The sequence below is a fragment of the Biomphalaria glabrata genome, chromosome 3 (genome assembly GCF_947242115.1).
Source record: "Biomphalaria glabrata chromosome 3, xgBioGlab47.1, whole genome shotgun sequence".
NCBI classification, from domain to species: domain Eukaryota; kingdom Metazoa; phylum Mollusca; class Gastropoda; family Planorbidae; genus Biomphalaria; species Biomphalaria glabrata.
Genome location: NC_074713.1, coordinates 52,809,014 through 52,830,608, shown reverse-complemented (window position 1 = coordinate 52,830,608; position 21,595 = coordinate 52,809,014). Strand labels below are relative to the sequence as shown.

General features: G+C 38.6%; 1 protein-coding gene across 3 annotated transcripts in view; it reads right to left on the bottom strand.

Moving 5' to 3' along the window:
- LOC106072139 (protein-glucosylgalactosylhydroxylysine glucosidase-like) overlaps positions 1 to 8,266 on the bottom strand; it is a 37,243-nt gene extending 28,977 nt beyond the window's left edge. The window contains exons 1-2 of one of the 3 annotated variants that reach the window (XM_056022629.1): positions 8,113 to 8,266; positions 919 to 1,173 (exon numbers count right to left, since the gene is read on the bottom strand). In XM_056022629.1, coding sequence (XP_055878604.1) covers positions 919 to 1,173; positions 8,113 to 8,118 — 261 coding nt within the window. In that variant the 5' untranslated portion in view covers positions 8,119 to 8,266. Of the gene's footprint in view, positions 1 to 918; positions 1,174 to 1,926; positions 2,435 to 8,112 lie in introns of those variants that run through there. The other 2 variants (XM_056022630.1, XM_056022631.1) reach the window with 2 other exon arrangements.
- Positions 8,267 to 21,595: the final 13,329 nt, after the last annotated feature.

The window sequence follows — 21,595 nt, the reverse complement described above, 5'->3', positions numbered from 1 at the left end:
AAGTGTCCGGTATAGTTTCAACAATTTATACAAAGTGTATATAGTACACGTTTACTTTTTTTTAGGTTGAAGCACTATAAAGTTGTAGAGAAACAATATCTCACACGTGTCAGTAGTTTCAAATACCTCTGAGCTATCGTCTCAGATGAGGGAACGAAACCTGAACTACTGGCCCGAATGGCACAGTCCACAGCAGCACTTTCAAAACTTAAAATATGCATAGCCTTCGACACCAAAATAAAGACTAATGCTCTCCATGTGGTCATGGACACATTCTTGTATGCTTACGCAGTGAGACAGGAAACTGCAGAGCTAGAGAGGAGGATCCTAGCAATGGAATTGAGATGCTACAGAAGGATCCAGGTATCGGGTTTCAAGACCGCATCACAAAAAAAAAAAAGAGGTTAGAGACAGGTTTACTACAGTGGTTGGACCCCACGCTAACTAATGTAAAAAAAACGCAAACTTAAACTCAATGGCCATATTACTAGGTCTACGAGGTTCGCAAAGACCTTCCTTCAGGGAACAGTACCAGGAATAAGAAGAGGCGAAGCGATGGGAAGACAACATAAAAGAATTGAAAGAGGTTCTCTCCAAGGCTAAAGACAGAGAGGAATGGAGAAAGATCATCGACAAATCTCGCATAGTGCCCCTACGGTCCAACAAACTTAGGCTAAGGGATATAACTGAAAGTGAAGGTGATCTCCAATGCGACACATCAAAGGTGCACTATCGTTATATATTTAAAGATTTCCCATCATTTTTATACATAGCCTCCATGTCCTCTCACATTTGTACATATCCGTGTATGGAAGCTGAGGTTTAATGAGTACTAATCAACAAGCAACTAAAATATAAAATAATTTAAATCCACATTTATAATATATTACTCAGGCTACCTAACAAGGCAAAGATTACCTGGCTATAGTTCACGTTTTCTCTGATTGCCAGAACAGCTCTTCCGGCGTCACTAGCAACAGCATGGCTGCTGCATTTGGCGTTGTATCCATGCGTAGAGTTTCTGCTGTTGGACATTGCATGGGAGTCGGAAACATTATCCGTGCGTAAGTGGCCTACGCCATGACTGAACCAGGCGATACATACAACAGCCACCACACACATTATCGCTCCAGCGGCAGCCACCACATGAAGAACATATCTCATTTTCTTAGTCTGTGAGTGTGGGACAAACAGGAAACATTTAAGTTTTACAAAGTTAATTTTAAAAACTTGATATAAAACTAGATATGTAAATGCGGTTTAAACACAGGGCAAGAATAACTAGTTGTAGCATATAAATGATTTAGAAATGGTCTAGAAATAGAAATTAAAGGGAAACAGATACGTATTAAATTATAAACTTGTCATTAGAGTTAAGTCTCTTAAAGGTTTAAGCCAATGGGAGTTTCCCACCACCGCATTATTAAAGCAATCTTTCTTCGCTAAAAGGTTCCAAGCAGGAGCGAATTCACTACTACCACACGCCTCCAGGCGCCATTATCCTATGACCCTCGGGCTCAAGACGAGGCTGAAAGCCGTACAACCCGAAAAGAACCGGCAGATAGGAAAGCAATAATTCTCTAGCAATTTTGTTATCTCTGGTGTACAGACTAGAGGAATTGTTCGTAAGCTATGCATTTCGATCGCTGTAAAAAGTAAATTTGATTAAAATTGATTTCAAAAATGGAAATCTAAACAATGAGTATAAATTTATTTTTCTACATTTTTATTCTGATACAACTATCCAATCTTTGCCTGAACTGTGTGCATCTGTCTTCTTGATCAGTGATAGGTCAGCATAAAAATAAACACAGACAATAGCAATAAAGGAAACTAGAAAAACTTACCATAATGTAACGTATATAAACATTGATAAAAGTAATCAGAAAATAACAATTAAAATACTCCTTAAACTTAAACACTTACCATAATGTAAAGTTGTAAATTAATCCACAAATAGAAACATTGAATAGAGTCATTAAGGTTATAACTTCACATGCCACACTTTATTGAATACATGTAGCACTTTATAGAAAAGGATTCTATTCAATGTAGAACTAGATAAACCCAGCTTTAATAAATACTAACAGAGTATCCTAACGAGTTGGTTTTTTTAAAATCTTGTTTTGCAAATTCAAAGTTGTACAAAAAATCTGGCACGCCAAAGTGTTCGACTCATAAATAATAGCCGAGGCATTAAAAGCTTTTCTGGCCTTGACGTCTGCTTTGGTTATCTTGCCCCGCCGAATATACGTTTGGAAGTTTTAATCGCCAGTCCGAAATGTGTGTGTGTGTGTGTGTTGGGGGGGGGGGAGATGAGTGCTGCATTGTAGATTGTGTCAGCAGTTGGAGAGTCACTCTGTACTGTAGATGGAGCTCACGCGCGCACGCACACAGACATTGGTAGTGTTTTATAAATAGACAATGCAACGAGGTGTAGAATCAATGCTCCATGAATATAAGTGAAAGAGGTAGGACGTGGGGGGGGGGGGGTAGGGGGTTAAGGAGGTCACAGTGGTATCACGTTTCCCGCGCAATGTTGCTCTGTCTCGCTTGCAGCTTTCGAACGAAGAATTAATGCATTATCTGTGCCTCATACACTTACTCTTAAAGCTTTTTTTTTTTTCTTTATCCGCATTGGACATAGGCGTCTCTGCAAGTCATCACAGTGCATAGGGTGGGTTCCAAACTCGTTGAATTGGATTTGGAAGTGTCAAATCTTTAAAGTACTCAGAAAAAAAAAACATGTTGAGGGGTATCATCTGTACCTTTTCTAAACTACTTGCGATGGTGTATTGTGGGATGAAGAAGATCTTAACGCCGTGTGCAATTCAAACAACAAAATGTAATGGCTTTAAATTCTGGCAACTCCAGCAGTTTATGTCTGGTCGTGTGATATGCGCGCCAGACTGAGTTCTCGATGGCCCCGTGTTTTAACCCTACCCCCCTTGCGTCCTGTGTGACCCAGCAAAAGTTTGGGGTCACGACGTGATATCATCCCTTCTGCCGGAAAACTGACTAAATTTTATAAGTCAGAGTTGTCAGCCCTTTGAAGCGGCAGAAGTAGCAATGTTTTATTCGTCATTATTTGAACACAAATTCAAATCTTGTTTTTATCAAAGTGGACACAATGTGCCAGTTAGAATTTCAGAATCAGCAAGTAATGATGGCGACTACACGAACGAAACGTTGGTTCATCGTATGAAATTCCAATATGAATACCAGAGTATAGAATTAAGCGGCTTTGCAAAAGTCATCTCAGCGATTCTATAGGTTTAAGCCAGGGCTACCTCTATATTTCCTGCGAGGGCGTAAAATAAAAAATAAAAAATTAGAACAATAGTCCTTTTTTTTTAGGTGTAATAATTTTTAATTGCCAAACTGTAAATTAATAAACAAAAAAATAGTCCTCTTTTTCGTATGTATCTAATTGTATATATTTCAATTAGTTAATAAAACAAATTTATATACAAATACGCAGTGCTTTTTTGTAAAAAAAAAAAAAAAGGTGCCGGTACTCAGTGATGGATTGCCTAACTTTTAGCTACTGAGAAATTAATAATAAACGTTTAACTACAAGAAATCATTTTTCCCCCACATTGAAAAAGGTGCCGGTACGCCGTACCGGTGCGTACCGTCACAAAAAAAGCCCTGCAAATACGAAACAACATATATACCTAAAACTGAATGATGTGAATGATTCTAAGTCATTTGTTTACCTATCCTCCTGGCATCAAGCACAAGTTTTGTGGGGTGGGGGGGGGGGTTCCTGAAAAACTCATGTGTAGGATTTCTTTACATTCTTTAAGCCATGATATAACGTAACAAATGAGAAGAAAAGAAGAGAAAGCGATGTGGAGAGCGGTGGAGATGCGCTAAGGAGATCTCACGACAGAAGTAAAAAAAAAAATAAAAGGAGGAAGATTGGAGATTGCTTTGGAGTGTGTGTGTGTGTTTTTCTATGGAGACGGTGGGAAGATGTTAGCGATTGGTTGTGAATGATGCAACTTAGGGGGCATTGTCGTCTTAGTCTTAGCTAGGGAGACGACCCCAGAACGTGAGGCTGAAAGGTTGTGTTATTGTAGTGAGTTAGATTTTGTTAAAAAAATATTTTTACTATATTTATTTCATTTATCACAAACTGATTTTGTCTATAAAATTATAAACGTTATATTTAGTTTTGTTCACAAAAGAAAGTTATTTAAGTTTTTGAAGTTTAATTGGTTAAGCTACATTACGCCTACAGCGGTTTAGTTGTCTACCAGCAGTTTGGTGCTGAAATTCAATGACCTGTAACAACAGAGATATTCTGAAATAAATTAATTAAAAAATGTCAATAACGCTATTTTGAAAGATCACTGTTGCCAACTAAAAGACACAAATTACTTTGTGATACAGATAAGGTTAGAAATTTGATTTCATAATGCAAAGAAATGCTCAAAAGTAAGCCCTTAAAAATACGCCGATTATCAACAAGTCATATAACCGGACACAAAAAAAGCTTGCTATTTAGAGTTATACGCCATAGATTAAATTCTCCAATAAAGTTTTTTTTTTATTCTTAAGGTGTGACGTCGTGCTTCTTGTTCATTTACTCTTGTTACAAAAGTCTCCCTTTCAGACCTTGATATCTATTGGGCAGATGATGTTTCTGTAGCCAACGGTTACCGAGGGAGTTATGTGGCCAGCAAAACGACCAACCGAATTTACATTTCCCCAACTAATGTCAGGTATCCATTAGAGCTGGGTGGACTCAGAGGCTCCCTAAAGATCCCCAAAGTAAGAACCCCAGTCTTCACCAGGATTCGAACCCGGGACCTACGGTTCGGAAGACAAGCGCATTACCACTCAGCCACCGCGCCTCCTGCTACAAAATAATAAGAGAATTCTGCTTCGCACAAGGTTTTGTGTGTGTGTTTCTGTGAGTCTATTGCTGCACGTTGTAACTCTACGGTTTAAATATAAAACCCATTTATATATTTTTGTATATACCCAGATCTATATACCTCATATTCTATATGGTTCCAAATCAATATTTCCTTTTGTATTCTTGATATGCAACAGCTGGCCAGGATAAAACAAGGAAGGAGGCATATTAAATAATAAAAAAACTTTTTTTTAAAATAAAGCTTATCAAAGGGGAAGAACTCCGCACCTATAACTATGTATCTCAATGATGTAGAAGTTATTTTTTTTTATTTGATATCAAACAAAATAATTAATTACCAATAATAAATGGACCAGTTTTTTTTTTTTAAAACTGATTCATGCTTTGTTAGGTACAATAAATTAAAATTCCAAATTGATCCGAAAATGGGTGTCGGAGAAATAATGTGAACAAATATATAAGGGTGCCAAACCCTACATATTTAGCCATATCTGTGAATTGTCATAGTTTCAACTTGATCTTATAATGGGTGTGGGAGTCATCATCATCATCTTTCCTTTGAGTTCCTCGTGAAACATAGGGCCTCAGCAAAAAAAACGCCACTCTCCACGGTCTTTTGCTAGTTTTTTGATGGTTTCCCAGCTCTTTCCGGTCCTCTCGGCTTCCTCTAGTATACTGCTTCGCCATGTTCTTGCAAAGACCTTCATTCACGGAACAGCACCAGTAAAAGGAGAGGCAGACAGAGAAAGCGATGGGAAGACAACATAAAGGAATGGAAGGGCTGGCCGTTGAAAGAGGCTTTAACTAAGGCAAAGGATAGGAATGGAGAAAGACGGTCGACTAAACTTGCATGGTGCCCCAACGGTCCAACAGACTAAGGGATAGGTAAAGGTAAAGATAAAAGGATCAGATAAAGTTGAAATATTATCTTGAACAAGTAAACCATACAGCATACAATTTACATCATACAACTTACAACTTACAAAATTTACAACTTACAAAACTTACAACTTACAACGTACTTTGAAATACAAGCTTTTATGTCACTCGTCTGTCATTTCTTGCTTGCACTCCGTTAACCTTAACGTCCACGCCCCTGTTTGTGACCTCAAAGGATTTGTTTGTTTAGTTTGACACGTTTCGGATGTTCCTTCAAATCTGAACATTATTTCACCTTAGCCAAAAACTCTTGAAGTACGACGGGAGATGGCGACGGGCAGGCTTCGAGCCTGAGACATTCGGGACGACAGCTCAGAGCGCATACAACAGGACCAGGCAGACCTCCACTGTTACATCAGGATCTCATCCTCTGAGACTAACAAATTATCTTTTATAATTTTACTCCTGTATGACCAATTTTGAAAAGGAAAGCGCTCACAAGGTGGGCAAAGAAAACGCTTTAGGGACACCCTCAAAGCTTCTCTGAAAACCTTCAGCATTGACCAAGCCACCTGGGAGACAGAAGCATACGACAGAGCATCATGGCGTCGCGCTGTGAAAACTGGCGCACAAATTGCAGAGGACAAGAGAACAGCGCTGGCAGAAGAAAAGCGTCAGAGAAAAAAAAAGCAAGGCCAACGACACTAGCTCCAGCTGAAATAGCCTGCCCAGCATGCAGCCAAACATTCCGGGCTCACATAGGTCTCACCAGCCACATGAGAAAGCACAAAGCCACAGTGTAAAGCCTTCAGCCCCGCTGGATGACAAAAATTGAACATCATCAAACCATGATGGACGAACTATATACATATAAAACAAGCAAACACACACTTCATTAAGATACTGACGCTTATACTAGCCTTATACTAGTCTTATACTGACGCTTATAATAGCCTTATACTAGCCTTATACTGACGCTTATACTAGCTTTATACTAGCCTTATACTGACGCTTATACTAGCTTTATACTAGCCTTATACTGACGCTTATACTAGCCTTATACTGACGCTTATACTAGCCTTATACTACTGACTTGTAGCAACCAGTTTAGTCATGGCATTGAAGTATTGCTCAATATTAATATTACCACAGGAAAGGGATAAACCGAAGCGTCATTAATAGATTTTATATCCATGCTTATCACCCTTTTTGTAACATTGAATGTTACCGGTTTGATTTCGTCAGGTGTCGAACTCTTTGACTGCTATTGACACAACTGATTAACACTATCATAGCCACATCCTTATATTGTAGGCTTAAGTTTAATTAAAAAGTCTGAAGAAAAAAAAAAGTTTAAAAAAAAAGTTGTAATATATATAAATATTTAAAAAATGATATTTTATTTGAATTTTTCTACAAGGCAGGACACTGACTACATAGCTCCTCCTTCGTGATGAGCATAATCTCATTTCCGGTGAACTTCAAGATGAAGTCCTACTTTCGCTTTGAAAATCAGGCCTGACATAAGACATGGGAAGGTTGGGTCTGATGCAGAGTTGCCCGCTTTGATTCTCAGATTGTGATCTGTGTTCTTTGCTGAAGTCTGATGCTTTGTATCTCAAAATACCGACATTAACAGTTTCACGCCAGGAGGAGTGATCAAGGGCTACCGTTTCCTAATCGTAGATGTGGAGTTCTTATTTTTTTAGATTATATTTTGAAAAATGTATCTATCTATCTATCTATCTATCTATCTATCTATCTATCTATCTATCTATCTATCTATCTATCTATCTATCTATCCATCCGTCTGTCTGTCTATCTATCTATCTATCTATCTATCTATCTATCTATCTATCTATCTATCTATCTATCTATCTATCTATCTATCTATCTATCTATCTGTCTGTCTGTCTGTCTGTCTGTCTGGCAGGCGCTAACTATCTATCTATCTATCTATCTATCTATCTATCTATCTGTCTGTCTGTCTGTCTGTCTGTCTGGCAGGCGCTATCTATCTATCTATTTATCTATCTATCTATCTATCTGTCTGTCTGTCTGTCTGTCTGTCTGTCTGTCTGCCTGCCTGCCTGCCTATCTATCTATCTATCTATCTATCTATCTATCTATCTATCTATCTATCTATCTATCTATCTATCTATCTATCTATCTATCAGTTTCACTTTTTAAAATAAATATAAACTTCGAGAATGCCGGTATTTCTGCTAGTATTTATATTACACACTGGTCATGGTCCTTCAGTAGTAATCAGTCAGACTACATTGTTTACTTTACAGTAGGACAGGAAGTGGTTTGGTGTAGATGTTTAGAGAACAATTACTTACAGACATCTACTTCAGCACTTTGATAAACCTCGAGACTGGGGTCGAGGGGGCAGTGGTGCTCACTTAGTTCTTGTCTTGTTAACGTAGATCTGCTAGAGTGAGAGAGTGACTTGTGTACACTGGAGACCAGAGCGCCCTGTTTAGGAACCACAAGCTCTCTTTCAATCTCTCTCTCTCTTTCTCTCTCTCTCTCTCTCTAAGTAGGCGTGTTCAGTTAAAAGAGGGTCAGTGTGTTCTATAAAAGTAAGAGAGAGAGAGAGAGAGAGAGAAAGAAAGAGAGAGAGAAAGAGAGAGAGAGAGAAAGACGATAAAATAGATATTAGAAGAGAGAGAGAAAGAGAGAGAGAGAGAGAGAGAGAGAAAGGCGATAAAGTAGATATTAGAAGAGAGAGAGAGAGAAAGGCGATAAAATAGATATTAGAAGAGAGAGAGAGATAGAGGAAAGAGAGACAAAAGAGAAAATTGTATATATATATATATATATATATATATATATATATATATATATATATATATATATATATATATATATATATATTATAGATAAATAGATAGAGAGAGAGTGACAAAATAAAAACTGGAGAGAGAGAGAGAAATCGAAAATTAAAGAGAGAGAAAGAAAAAGAGAGAGGTCAAAATGCAAATTTGAGAGAGAGAGAACAGCGAACATTGCAGAAAGAGAAAAAGAGATTTTTAAAGAGAGAAAGAGAAAAATGAAGAGAAAGAGACAGACAGACAAGGAGACAAGGGGAGAAAGAAGTGGAGAGACATTGAGAATAAAGCAGCTGTAAAGAAAGAGGGAAACATTGAGAAAGAGAGAGAGACAGACATACAGACAGACAGACAGAGAGACAAAGAAACAAAGAAAAGAAAATAATGGGGGAGAGAGAGACAGATAGACAGAGAAACAAAGAGAATAAAATAATTGGAGAGAGAGAGAGAGAGAGAGAGGAGGACGAATTAATTATTATATTACAGCGCCATCTATATGCCTACTGAATGCATATGTTCGTGTTTAAAGAAAGGTAATAATATTGGGGGTCTAGGAGATCTATGTGATAAAAAAAGTTTTTAAAGACGCCAATTTGCCTCTGGCAGAAGTTTTTGTTTCAACAGTGTTTTGACGTCTGCTGAAAGATTTCTAGAAATTTGCTGATGGCGGCTAGTATCAGTGACGGACAAAAATAGAACAAAGGGAGATAACAAAGAACAAAGAAAGTAGGAGTTGTTTGTCCATGGCATCTTCTATAACCTGTTGGCTTACAAAACAAAACAAGAGGTGGGGAAGTGGCTAATGTATCTACGTGTCAATGCGTGTTTTAATGTTAGCAGGACTACCTGGGGCAGGTTAAAACTTTTAGACTAAGATATGCAGACTTGAACATCAATATCAATTTAAAAATGTTTTAAAATAAAATAATAATAATAAAAAAGTTCCCTTTTCAGACCTTATAGGGTAGATGATGTAAAGGCATAACAGTAAAAGTCATCTGTTTTTGTGGCCCACGGTTAACGAAGGTGTCATGTGGCCAGCACAACGACCAACCGCCTTTACATTACCCCAACTAATGTCAGGTACCCATTAGAGCTGGAAGGATACAGAGGCCCCCCGAGGATCCCGAAATTAAAAATCCCAAGTGCCCTACCGCTCAGCCACCGCTCCTAAAAGCACAGACGATACAATCAAAGTAAACTGTATTGAATTCCTGTATTAAATATATGGGCACGCGTAGGACGCAATCATTATCTCTTTTGAAGGAACCTCTGTTATTTATAAGATAAGACTGATACACTACCTTTGTCTTGGTTAGAGTCTATTTTAAGAGTCTATTTTAAGTAACAAGATTATATTTCAACTAAGGATAACTCCAGTGATTTTATGGTTCTTTCCCATATTTAAAACACCGAGATTAAAACCAAAACAAAACACAAACATTAACACGAGGTCACGTGGTATGCGCTTCGTATTATTGTCACGATGGTGCCGAGTTTGAACCCTGGCATCCACTTCCGCCCAGCAAGAATCTTGGGATAGGAAGAAATAATCTTTCTTCTTGAAGTAATGGACCTCATTCACCAATCGTAAACAAACACATTTAGCCACGTGGCGCTTTATCTCTTCTATATAATTTGCGATCTAATGTTTCATTCATGATGGTTGTCACGTGACAGTTTTTTCCATTGTTTTATCAATAAGATCACATGACTAAATGTTTGTTTACGATTGGTGAATGAGGTCGATTCCCGAAACCTGTATAACAAACAGACTCCTAGATCTAGTCCAGATCCGAGCATATTTAACAACAGAGACAGAGGAAATAAAATAATAGAAAGAGAAAAAAAAAGATTGAGAGAGAGAGAGAGAGAGAGAGAGATGTGTTTCGTGTGTGAATGTTGTTCGTATTTGCATCTACATTGTTATTGTACAGTAGTTACGCTGAGATGGTCAACTGAAGTCCAACTGAATGTCCAATTGATTGGACCAATAACAATTATCTCTTACCAATATAGTGAACTCGTTACATCCTAGACGAACTTCCAAACCGATCTGTCAGAAAACCCCCAGCACCCAGTTGGCCACTATATTATCTCAATTCAAACACTTAACAGCTCGTGGAAAAACGTAAGCCAGTAATAGTCCACTTCAACAAGGTCAAGGACTCACCTTGACCCCCGGTATCTAATTAAACAATCCAGTTCTATAATAGCTCTAACCTCAGCTGTTAATATTTCCCTTCGTCTCCCCCCCCCCCTCTCTTCGTTCTACAAGCTTCGAACGGAAAAGGACAACGGGAGGTGGGGGGTGGCGGGGTCTGAAGTCTGGACAAGAATGACGACACTCCATACCAGACGACAGGCAGCCATCCAAATGCTAATTCAGAAATTAAGAAATTGTACAACAAATGGTTAGCATTTTTTAAGCACTAAAATCAAAATTTCTCAGCTATTTCCCTTGTAGCATTAAGTAATGATTATTATTTAGTGGTCGTTAAAAAAAGTAAAGTACCCCTTACAGACCATGTGGTCTATAAGGCAAATGTTGTAAAGGTCATCTTTTTCTATGAAACACGGTTGACGAGGGTGTCATGTGGCCAACACAACGACCGACCGACTTTACTTTCCCCAACTAAAGTCAGGCACCCATTAAAGTTTCTTAAAATCTCAGTCATCACCGAGATTCGAATCGGGGATCTCTCAGTTCGGGAACCAAGCACTTTACCACTTGTGAATTAGTCGTGAAAATCTGCTATTCAAATTCCTATATCATTTGGTGGAAAAAAAACGCGATAGTCCTTACAAAACCAATGTTGTATCTAGACCTAGATCTAGTTTTCTGGCCAAATTTAAATTTGTTCAATTTTTACTTGAAAAATGATAACAGTCAAACTCGTGTGACCAACGAGTGTATACATCGACTGTTAAATTTATAGAAAAATCTTTAGAGATGTTTTTTGTAGATCAGCGTCTAGGTTCCACCCTCCAGCTTTCACCCACCCTCCAGCTTTCACCCACCCTCCACCTTTCACCCACTCTCCATGAAATTCTGCCTTGTATAAACAATAGTCAGAGCGTATCAGGATTTATGATGCTAACAATGGGCCTAAGAGTGAAATAGACTCTCCATTGACTCAGTGAGAGGTACTTGTCTAATCGAGTAGAAGAGTTGTCAATTAGAAGAATTAGCAATTAGAAGAATTAGCAATTAGAAGAATTCGTCCTGCATATGTAGCAAAGAGTTCTGTATTGTACGTTTCCTAGAATGTTGAACTACTGTAAAATGTCACTTTGAGAGATAGGATTCTTCCCTAGTGCCATAAGAGCATGGAATGAGCTAGCCAGGAAAACCAGTGACTTGGCAGAATTTAAGTCATTGGTTAACATGCATGACTGAATGCTTGACGCGTAGGACGTAATCATCTTCTTTTTTGAATTTTTGTTTTCTGTATTATATAAGATAAGAAAATAAGGATAGATGTGCTTAATATATAGTAGTGTAATAGGTCTTACAGTTGTAAATAGCTGAGTTTGACAAATTACCCAGAAGATGTTATATGCAACGGACCAGGGCCGGCCCTAACAATTGCGGGGCCCTATGCCAAACGGATTGCGTGGGGCCCACTCTGGGTAGGGATAAGCATAACGTGAAAATTAAGATTTTGAATTAGAAAATACATTCGTCTTTGCAATCAATTTGTAATAAATGCAAGCTGACAAAGCTGTTTTTTTTTTAAACGCTCGTAGGATTGGCAACCCAAAATGACAATTGTGTCAATTTTTTCAAGAGATTTTTATGAGTTTTCAAGAGATTTTTATGAGTTTTCAAGACATTTTTATGAGTTTCAGGAGATTTTTATGAGTTTCATGAGATTTTTATGAGTTTTCAGGAGATTTTTATGAGTTTTCAAGAGATTTTTATGAGTTTTCAGGATAATTTTTTTGAGTTTTCAGGAGATTTTTATGAGTTTTCAGGAGATTTTTATGAGTTTTCAGGATATTTTTATGAGTTTTCAGGAGATTTTGATAAATTCAGGAGAGTTCAAGGAGGCCCTGTAAAATCAAGAGGCCGCGGAGAACTTGTTATTTTATATAAGTTATAATGGTTTAATTTCATAATTTACACCTAGAATTAGCGCCGGGCCTATGAAAGTGCAGGGTCCACGGCGACCGCATAGGTTGCAGAGGCCTAAGTCCGGCCCTGTAACAGACGAACACTATCACAGTCCTTACTGTTCAATAACATATACAATGTGTAGGACGACATTCTTATACTAACTGAATACAATGAACATCCGCAAGCCAAAGTTCACTATCCGTGACGTTACCAAATGTCGCGTTCAAAGTCCGTCAGTTACGGTGCGTCGCTACTTTGAACTAAATAACAGTCGTTGCCTTGTGACTTATTGGCTTTTGAAATTTTCATAGCATGAATAGTACTTGACTTTGAGTTCCCAGTGGAGCATAGTGCCGCAACAGAACTTTGCCATCGGACTATGGTCCGTGTTTATCCTGCCTTCTTTGCTTCTGGGGCTATCTCATTTTGCTTTGGTCTCCCCCCCCCCCCTCCAAAAAAAAATGCAGAGTAATCCTAATTTAAAAAGTTTACTTTGTTGTTTTTTTTCGCCCTTCTTTGTAAGACAGTCCTCTTTTTGTCCTCCTTTGTAAGACTGTCCTCTTTTTGTCCTCCTTTGTAAGACTGTCCTCTTTTTGTCCTCCTTTGTAATACTGTCTTCTTTTTGTCCTCCTTTGTAAGACTGTCCTCTTTTTGTCCTAATTTGTAAAACTATCCTTTTTTTTGTCCTTTGTAAGACTGTCCTCTTTTGTCCTCCTTTGTAAGACTGTCCTCTTTTTGTCCTTGTGACCTAGAATTCGGACAGGTCATAAGACCAGTGACCTTTACTGTACTGGCAAGTTAGTCCAGTGGTACTTTGTGGTCCCAATTATATTATCTAGGCTAATAACTAAATGTACAAAACTACTGAGACAGACAAGTCATAAGTCTGAGATTTCAGTTGCAACAAAAAAAAATGGAGTTTATTTACAAACAAAAGAAAAAGATCATGAAAAATAAAAATGGCAATAAAGGCTCACCAAAAGAAAATGACATAATGAAACTAAGCAAAGTAGCAAGACAGCTTCAGGTCAATATAATGCAAGGACCACCATCATAGAGGCACAATAATGTCTTATGCCGAAAATCCAAAAAGATGGTTTACAATAATATCATTCATGAGACACACTACTGTCTAGTATCTAAACAAAAGAGGTCTTTCAAAAAAACATACAGGAGAGGATAAGAGACTAAGTAGACCTATACCATTTACATAAACCAACTTAGTACTAACAAATAAATAAAGTCTACTTAGCTCATTATCAAAATACTCTTCCCACAACAGTGGCACACTCCTCTTGAGTAACACAGCAATAGTACAACAACACAAGTATTAGTTAAACATTTTAGAGATTTAGTTCAAACTACACTGGTCAGTTGAAAGACTCAAGAGAGACTGGCAATTGTAAACAGTTAACAGGGACTTAAATCAAGTAATATAGGGGACTAACTCTAATAAAAAAAAATAAAGGTAGCCGCCCTTATTGTCACTCTTGTCTGGATGGCTGCCTGGTCGTGCGGTTTGCTCGCTGGACTATCGTTCGGACTTATCGATGGTCCGGGGTTCAAACCCTGCCCTCTCCCATCCCCCGTCTTCCTGCGGGCGGTTTGGACTAGAAAGTAATTATCTTCAACTCTGAAGGAACATCCGAAATAAGTAAAACAAACAACAACATTGTCACAGTCCTCCTTTGTAAGACTGTCCTCTTTTTGTCCTCGTGTGTAAGGCTTTGTTTTCCTTTTGTCCTCTTTCGTCTTTTTAGTCCTCCTTTATAAAACTTTCCACATTTTTGTCTTCCTTTGTAAGGCTTTGTCCTCTTTTTTGTCCTCTTTTTTCTACTCCTCAGCGCGTGCTGTGTCTGGTAACCTCACGAAGTAGCCGCATTGTACATTTAATTACCACCACGAAAACACTACTACTTTTTCTTCATTATTTTAATTATACGCTGCACTAAGTGTAACGCGCGCGGGAGCACGCGCGCGTAGGCACACAGAAAAACACACACCAACACTGAATTATTAACATGGGTCATTTCTGTTAATGGCATGCACAGACGTCTGCGAACTTAAGTGACGGGTGTGTAATTAATGAAACATTTTGATGAGGTGCAGTCTGGCGAAGTCTAGCCGTTGCTAGAAGGGCTGTATTATATTACTAGTTTGGTATGAAAAACATAAATTGGCGAAATTTTGTGTGTGCCTTTTTTTAGAAGGCCTATACTAATCACTTGGTAAACATTGGTATTGGTAAACATTGGTATTGGTAAACATTGGTATTGGTAAACATTGGTATTGGTAAACATTGGTATTGGTAAACATTGGTATTGGTAAACATTGGTATTGGTAAACATTGGTATTGGTAAACATTGGTATTGGTAAACATTGGTATTGGTAAACATTGGTATTGGTAAACATAACTCAATTCGATTTAAACCTGGGATTTAGAATGGATTTAGAACAGTGCATCCTAGGGTAGACTGTCTAAAAATGTTTGGTATAGACGAGGCGTTACCATAAGTATAAATACTAGGAGTCTATCGAGATGTCACCCTCACTACATTGCTCTATGCTTCAGAAACGAGGACAGTATATTGAATACATGCACAAAAAACAACAACAACAGCAACAACAACAGCAACAACAACTGCAAAACAGCAACAACAGCAGCAACAACAACAGCAACAACAACGGCAAAACAGCAACAACAACAACAACAACAGCAGCAACAATAACAACAGCAGCAACAACAACAGCAACAACAACGGCAAAACAGCAACAACAACAACAACAGCAGCAACAATAACAACAACAGCAAAAAACAACAACAACAACAGCAACAACAACAACAACAACAGCAGCAACAACAACAGCAACAACTGTAAAACAGCAACAACAACAACAGCAACAACAACAGCAACAACAACAGCAACAACAACAACAACTGCAAAACAGCAACAACAGCAACAACAACAGCAACAACAACAACAACAACAGCAAAACAGCAGCAACAACAACAACAACAGCAGCAACAACAACAGCAACAGCAGCAACAACAGCAACAACAACAACAACAACAAATCCCCTGAACTTCTTCCACATAACATGTCTCAGAAAAATTTTGAATGCTAAATGGCAAAAAAAAAAAAAGATGATACTGAAGTCCTCGAAGAGCGGGCCAGCATCCACACAATCCTGATGCAGTCTCAGCTGCAATGGGCAGGCCACATCTACTGAATAGAAGACTCCCGCATCCCTAAACGACTCCTTAGCACTCGCAAGGTGGACAAAGAAAACGCTTCAGGCAAACCCTCAAAGCTTCTATGAAAGTCTTCCACCTTCAGCATTGACTCTACCACCCGAGAGACAGAAGCAAATGATAAAGCAGTGATGCCCAAAATAACAGACAGCGAGCCAGATCAGGCCCGTAACGACCTTCCATCCGACCCGTCGAAACGTCGGTACAAAGTGTAGAAAATCACCCGCTCCCTTTAAAAAATATAAAGGTTGAAAAATGTATCTTTACTACGTTAGGGCCCTCACTTTTCCTCTTATAGATTGGTACCACGAGCTTTAACATGTGTGCCTTTATGAAAAGAATATTAAGAATCTGCCAGAATCATTGAACGGATCTTTTTTTTTTATGGAACATGGAAATAAGCCAACAGATATTTTTTTTTATAAAGAAAGTCTGGCTGTTTCAATAAGCAACATGTAGCAACAGCATACACAACCAAATATGACGTGGGGGATCCATGGAAATATTGACCACAAAGAGACAAGAACATGGAGAGGCTAACAACTAAGTTGCTCACTATGTAAAAAAAAGTAAAGTTCCCTTCAGACCTTGTGGTCTATAGGGCAGATGATGTAAAGGTCATCTGTTTCTGTGGCCTACGGTTAATCAGGGTGTCATGTGGGCAGCACAACGACCAACCGCCTTTACTTTTCCCTAACTAATGTCAGGTATCCATTAGAGCTGGGTGGACTCAGAGGCGCCCGAAGATCACGAAATTAAAAATCCCAATTTTCACCAGGATTCGAACATTTTTTGGTCATGCGGCCCGACACGTGAAAGTCCTCATACATCCCACATGTGCTTACATCTAGATACGTGAAAGTCCTCAGACATCCCACATGTGCTTACATCTAGACACATAAAGGGCCTCATACATCCCACATGTGCTTACATCTAGACACATAAAGGGCCTCATACATCCCACATGTGCTTACATCTAGACGTATAAAGGTCATCATACATCCCACATGTGCTTAAATCTAGATACGTAAAAGTCCTCAGACATCCCACATGTGCTAACATTTGACACGAAACGAAATGATTGAACTTAGGATTTTATTCTTAAACATATCATCTAATATAACCTTATTGTAGAATCTATTATGGTAAACAATTAGTAAGTAAGTATTTCCAATAAGAGCTTGTTATTCTCCTAAAATACTATATTAAGAAGGATATCAGTATATATAATATACATTAACTCTTTCTCTCCGTAATTATTTACCACATTCTGGTGGAATCAACGCTGATATCGTCAGTTAGTAGAGAAAGAGTTAACACGGACATGACTGTTTGCATCAATAATAGTTATCATTCTTACATTTACTAAAAAGATGATTCTCTGGGTTTTCATTTTCTATTGTACACATTTGACATGTATACTTCGACTCTATTGAATAGGGAAGTTTCCTTTTTTAATGGGGTCATCCCGAAGAGAAGTCTGTGGGCCGCCTCCCGTGATTTGGGTGTCATATGTTTGTTGTGTAAATTCGTGAATGCGTCTGTTAGGTTTGTTGTTTTAACCCGTAACTCTCTGCCCCACTGAACTCTTTCTCTCCTAACTGACGATACCAGCGTTGATTCCACCAGAATGTGGTAAATAATTACGGAGAGAAAGAGTTAAGTCTGGCTTCTATATTTTCTTTCAATTTACCCCTGAGTGTAGTGTATGTGTTTTTTTTTTTTGAGTCGTGATGTATTAAATTTTCGTTGCTGGTTAGGTGTCTTGAGAGTGATCTGTAGAATGTGTGTGTGTGTTTACCGAAATGACGAGGTGTGTTGTCTAGGATGTCAGCAATTTGTTCAACCAAATGCCAATGTAATATAATACTTGGATAAAGCTGTAGGGAGACCAAACTATTTTTTCTACAATTTTACAATTAAAGTTAACATTATTATAATTTTTTTTTTTTTTTTTTTTTTTTTTTAAAAAGGAAACCTCAGAATTTGCGCTATTCAGTTTTAGCTTTATCATCATAGGAATCCTTGGGCCTCTTTTCTTTGCCTCTTTTTTGGGCCATCTTGCCTCTTTTGTGGGCTTTTTTTTTTTTTTCTTTTTTAATATGTTTTTATTTGATAATGGTTAGCATGTCACCGTGGGGTCCAATCAGGGGCGGACTGGGTGTCAAAACCGGATCGGGCATTTCTATACAATCCGGCTCACTAACTTTATGCCACATGACGGACGTACTGTCATACCTGTCCTCAAAGGTATTGTGTAAGGCTTATTCATGTATCGAAAGTAATTTCGTATATTTGTAAATTTAAGCTCCGTAAGACAAATTCAATACTAAAAAATAGTGAAAAATTCGGAAGAATTTATAAAAACATTTTTTGAACTATAATTGGTATTAAAAGGGCGATAATAAATTGGTAAATATAAAATACTGTACGGAAATTCAAAAGTATTTTTGAAAAGTTGAACCCGAGAGACAATACGGTACACAGTGTTTTAGTAAGATAGTAAGAAAACTGATTGAAGGGAAGGTTGGGGTGGGGGGTGGTGGAACATGTGGGGGGGAAAAGGTTTTTAAAAAGGCAGAACCAGCACTGTCAGGGCAATGCGGGCTAGTTTTGTCCTTTTTTTCATTCTTCGTAACAGGGGGACTCATGTTTTTGCTGAAATATATTTGAACATGACTAGTTTTACTTTTAAAACTCAAATTGTTAACCTGTAAGCCCACAGCGCACAAAAGTTCTTCGTTATTCCATTGAGCATTTGCCTTTGTGTGCATGCGGTTTTCAACAAATGGATCAGTTTTAGAAATTGTTCATCCTGTGAAGCTACCTTCGATTAAAGATCCGGTGATTCTCAAAGAGTGGCGAGTTACAATTAAGAATGATAACAGACTACTTGTGATATTGTGTTTTCCTTAAAGGAGTGTATTCTCAGTTGCGAAGATATGGGATCCTTTGTTTTCCCATGCAACGGAATCTCTACATAAAACAGAAGAGGATTTATTTCTTGGCAGTAACATTCACCTTCACCTATCCCTTAGTGACCCAGCGGTTCTCAACCTTTTAAGCTCTGCGACCCCATTTTTTAATTCCCCACTCTGCCGCGACCCCCCCCCCCCCCCCCCACACACACATACAGCATAAGAAGAGTAGACAATAACAATCCATATTTTCAATGGTCTTAGGCGACCCCTGGCAAATGGTCAATCGACTCCCAAAGGGGTCGCGACCCACAGGTTGAGAACCCCTGCCTGAGTCTGTTGAATCGTTGGGACGCCACACAAGATCTGTCAACCGACTTTCCCCACTCCTCTCTTGTCTTTTGCCTTGGATAGAACCTCTTTCAATGACAGGCCCGTACATTTTTTAATTTTTTTTCCCATCGCTTGCCTACCTCTTATTTTTCTTTTCCTGGTACTGTTCCCTGAAGGAAGGTCTCTGTGAGCCCTGAGCACCTTGTCATATGGCCATAGAGTTTAAGTTTTAAGTTTTTTGACAGTGCTTAGCATGTCATCGTGGGGTCCAATCAGGGGCGGACTGGGTCTCAAAACCGGCCCGGGCACTTCTATACAATCCGGCCCACTAATTGTATGCCACATTATGGGCGTCCAATCATGCCTGTCCTCAAAAGTATTGTGTAAAGTTTAATCATGTATCCAAAGTAGTTAGTATATGGATAGTCTATTCGATGATTTTGAAACCATCTGATAAATTTTATTACTAAATGAATAATGTATAACACTTGAAACGGGGAATCTCTTATTGTGAAAAACTCTTGCTACCTTATACACTGGCCTTTACATTCAAGGCATCCATGAACGAACATATTGTTTATGAATCACTTTCACTGCTCGCCATTTTCTAAGGCATATAAACTTCAATTTATAAATTGAAATCTTCATCCTCTTTTATTTAACTTCCCATCGTACAAGGTCATGGGGGCGCGGTGGCCGAGTGGCTAAGCGCTTCCGAGCCTGGGGTCCTGGGTTCGAATCTCGGTGAAGACTAGGATTTTGAATCTCGGGATTTTTAAGAGCTGGGTCCACCCAACTTTAATAGGTACCCGACTTTAGTTGAGAAAGTAAAGGCTGTGGGTCGTTGGACTGGCCACACGACACCCTGCTTTTAACCATTGGCAAAGAAACAGATGACCTTAACAAAATCTGCTCTTTAGATCGCAAGTTCTGAAAGAGAACTTTTCTTGACTCACATATAATGCTTTCTCAATAACTTGGAAACCTAGTTTTGACTGCATCTTAAAGCTGGCTACACACATACACAACAGAACATATCCACTTGTTTCTAATATCTTTACGTTCAGTAAAACAAATGCTGTCAAGATAATCCCATATTTAGCAAAGCCTCTTTGTATTATTATTATTATAGCTTTTATATAGCGATACTTCCATGCTTATAGCATGCTCAGAGCGCTTTGGTCCAATCTCATTTGTGGACCAGTGGGAAGGAGGGGGTATCTAGGAGTTGGTTTTCCGTGCTGCCTTTAGGCAGCTCAAAAAACAGAACTCTGCCCGAGTCGGGTGTCGAACCTCGAGATCCTTCTAGGGGGCCAAGACAAGCCAAGTTCAAGGGCACTTAGCCTCTCGACCACCCTTCATTTCGACTTCAGGCAATAACTTTGTCGTTTTGGCATTAGTGTTACTTATGGCGTTGAGCCTGTTCATTTGTAAATGCTGTCATCATAAGGTTGGTGAATCTCTAGTGCCTGAGAGAAAACATTCATAAAGTTTACTACATTGTTTTGCACAGGATTTCAGCACTAGTTATTATTACGTATTTTCCTGTTCCTTCTTTTTAGCTTCTTTTGCATTTTGATTCCAATCAACGCATTTCTACATTGTTGAAAATAAAAATTGTGATTTGTGAGGACTTCGTAGCGAAGCCAACTCGAGATCATGCGACAACTCCATCAGACAAATAAGAATTCGTATGTGACTGGACATGTCACATATAGCACTTGGATCGTAAGTGTTGGTCCCTTTATAGATTCATTAGAATATATTCACACTAACGTCGATCTCTATAAGAAATAAATGCCTTAAGCGTACAGTTTAGTGACATCTACTAGAAGCACTATATACGACTAAAGTATATAGACGACAATGCTTTAGATTCGTAATAGTGTGTAAGATATTTTTTTTTAATCATGACACTCAAAGTGTTATCTTTAAAGAGAATAATATAAATCTTTAAAAAAAAAAAATTTACTGGCATTCATATGGCCTTACCGGCCCAATGGGGTACCGGCCCGCCGGGCATTTGCCCGAACGCCCCTGGGTCCAATTACTTTATTAATCCTATTTCTAATCTCTTCATTTTCATTCGTGATGTAATACCTAAGATAGGGCCGGCCTTAGGCATAAGTAAACTAGGGAGCTGCCTAGAGCCCCCGATTGGTGGGGGCCTCGCACAGAGCTAATTCCAATTTTTAGAGAAATAGCGAAACGTGTGCCCAGTTGAAGTGTACTAGGTTTAAAATAAATGACGTAATTTTAGTTTTTCTGCTGTTCATTTTTATTTTTCATTTGGGGGGCCACCAAATTCACTTCGCCTAGGGCCTTCAATTATCCGAGGCCGGCCCTGCTGGGATCTTACTGTTGCAT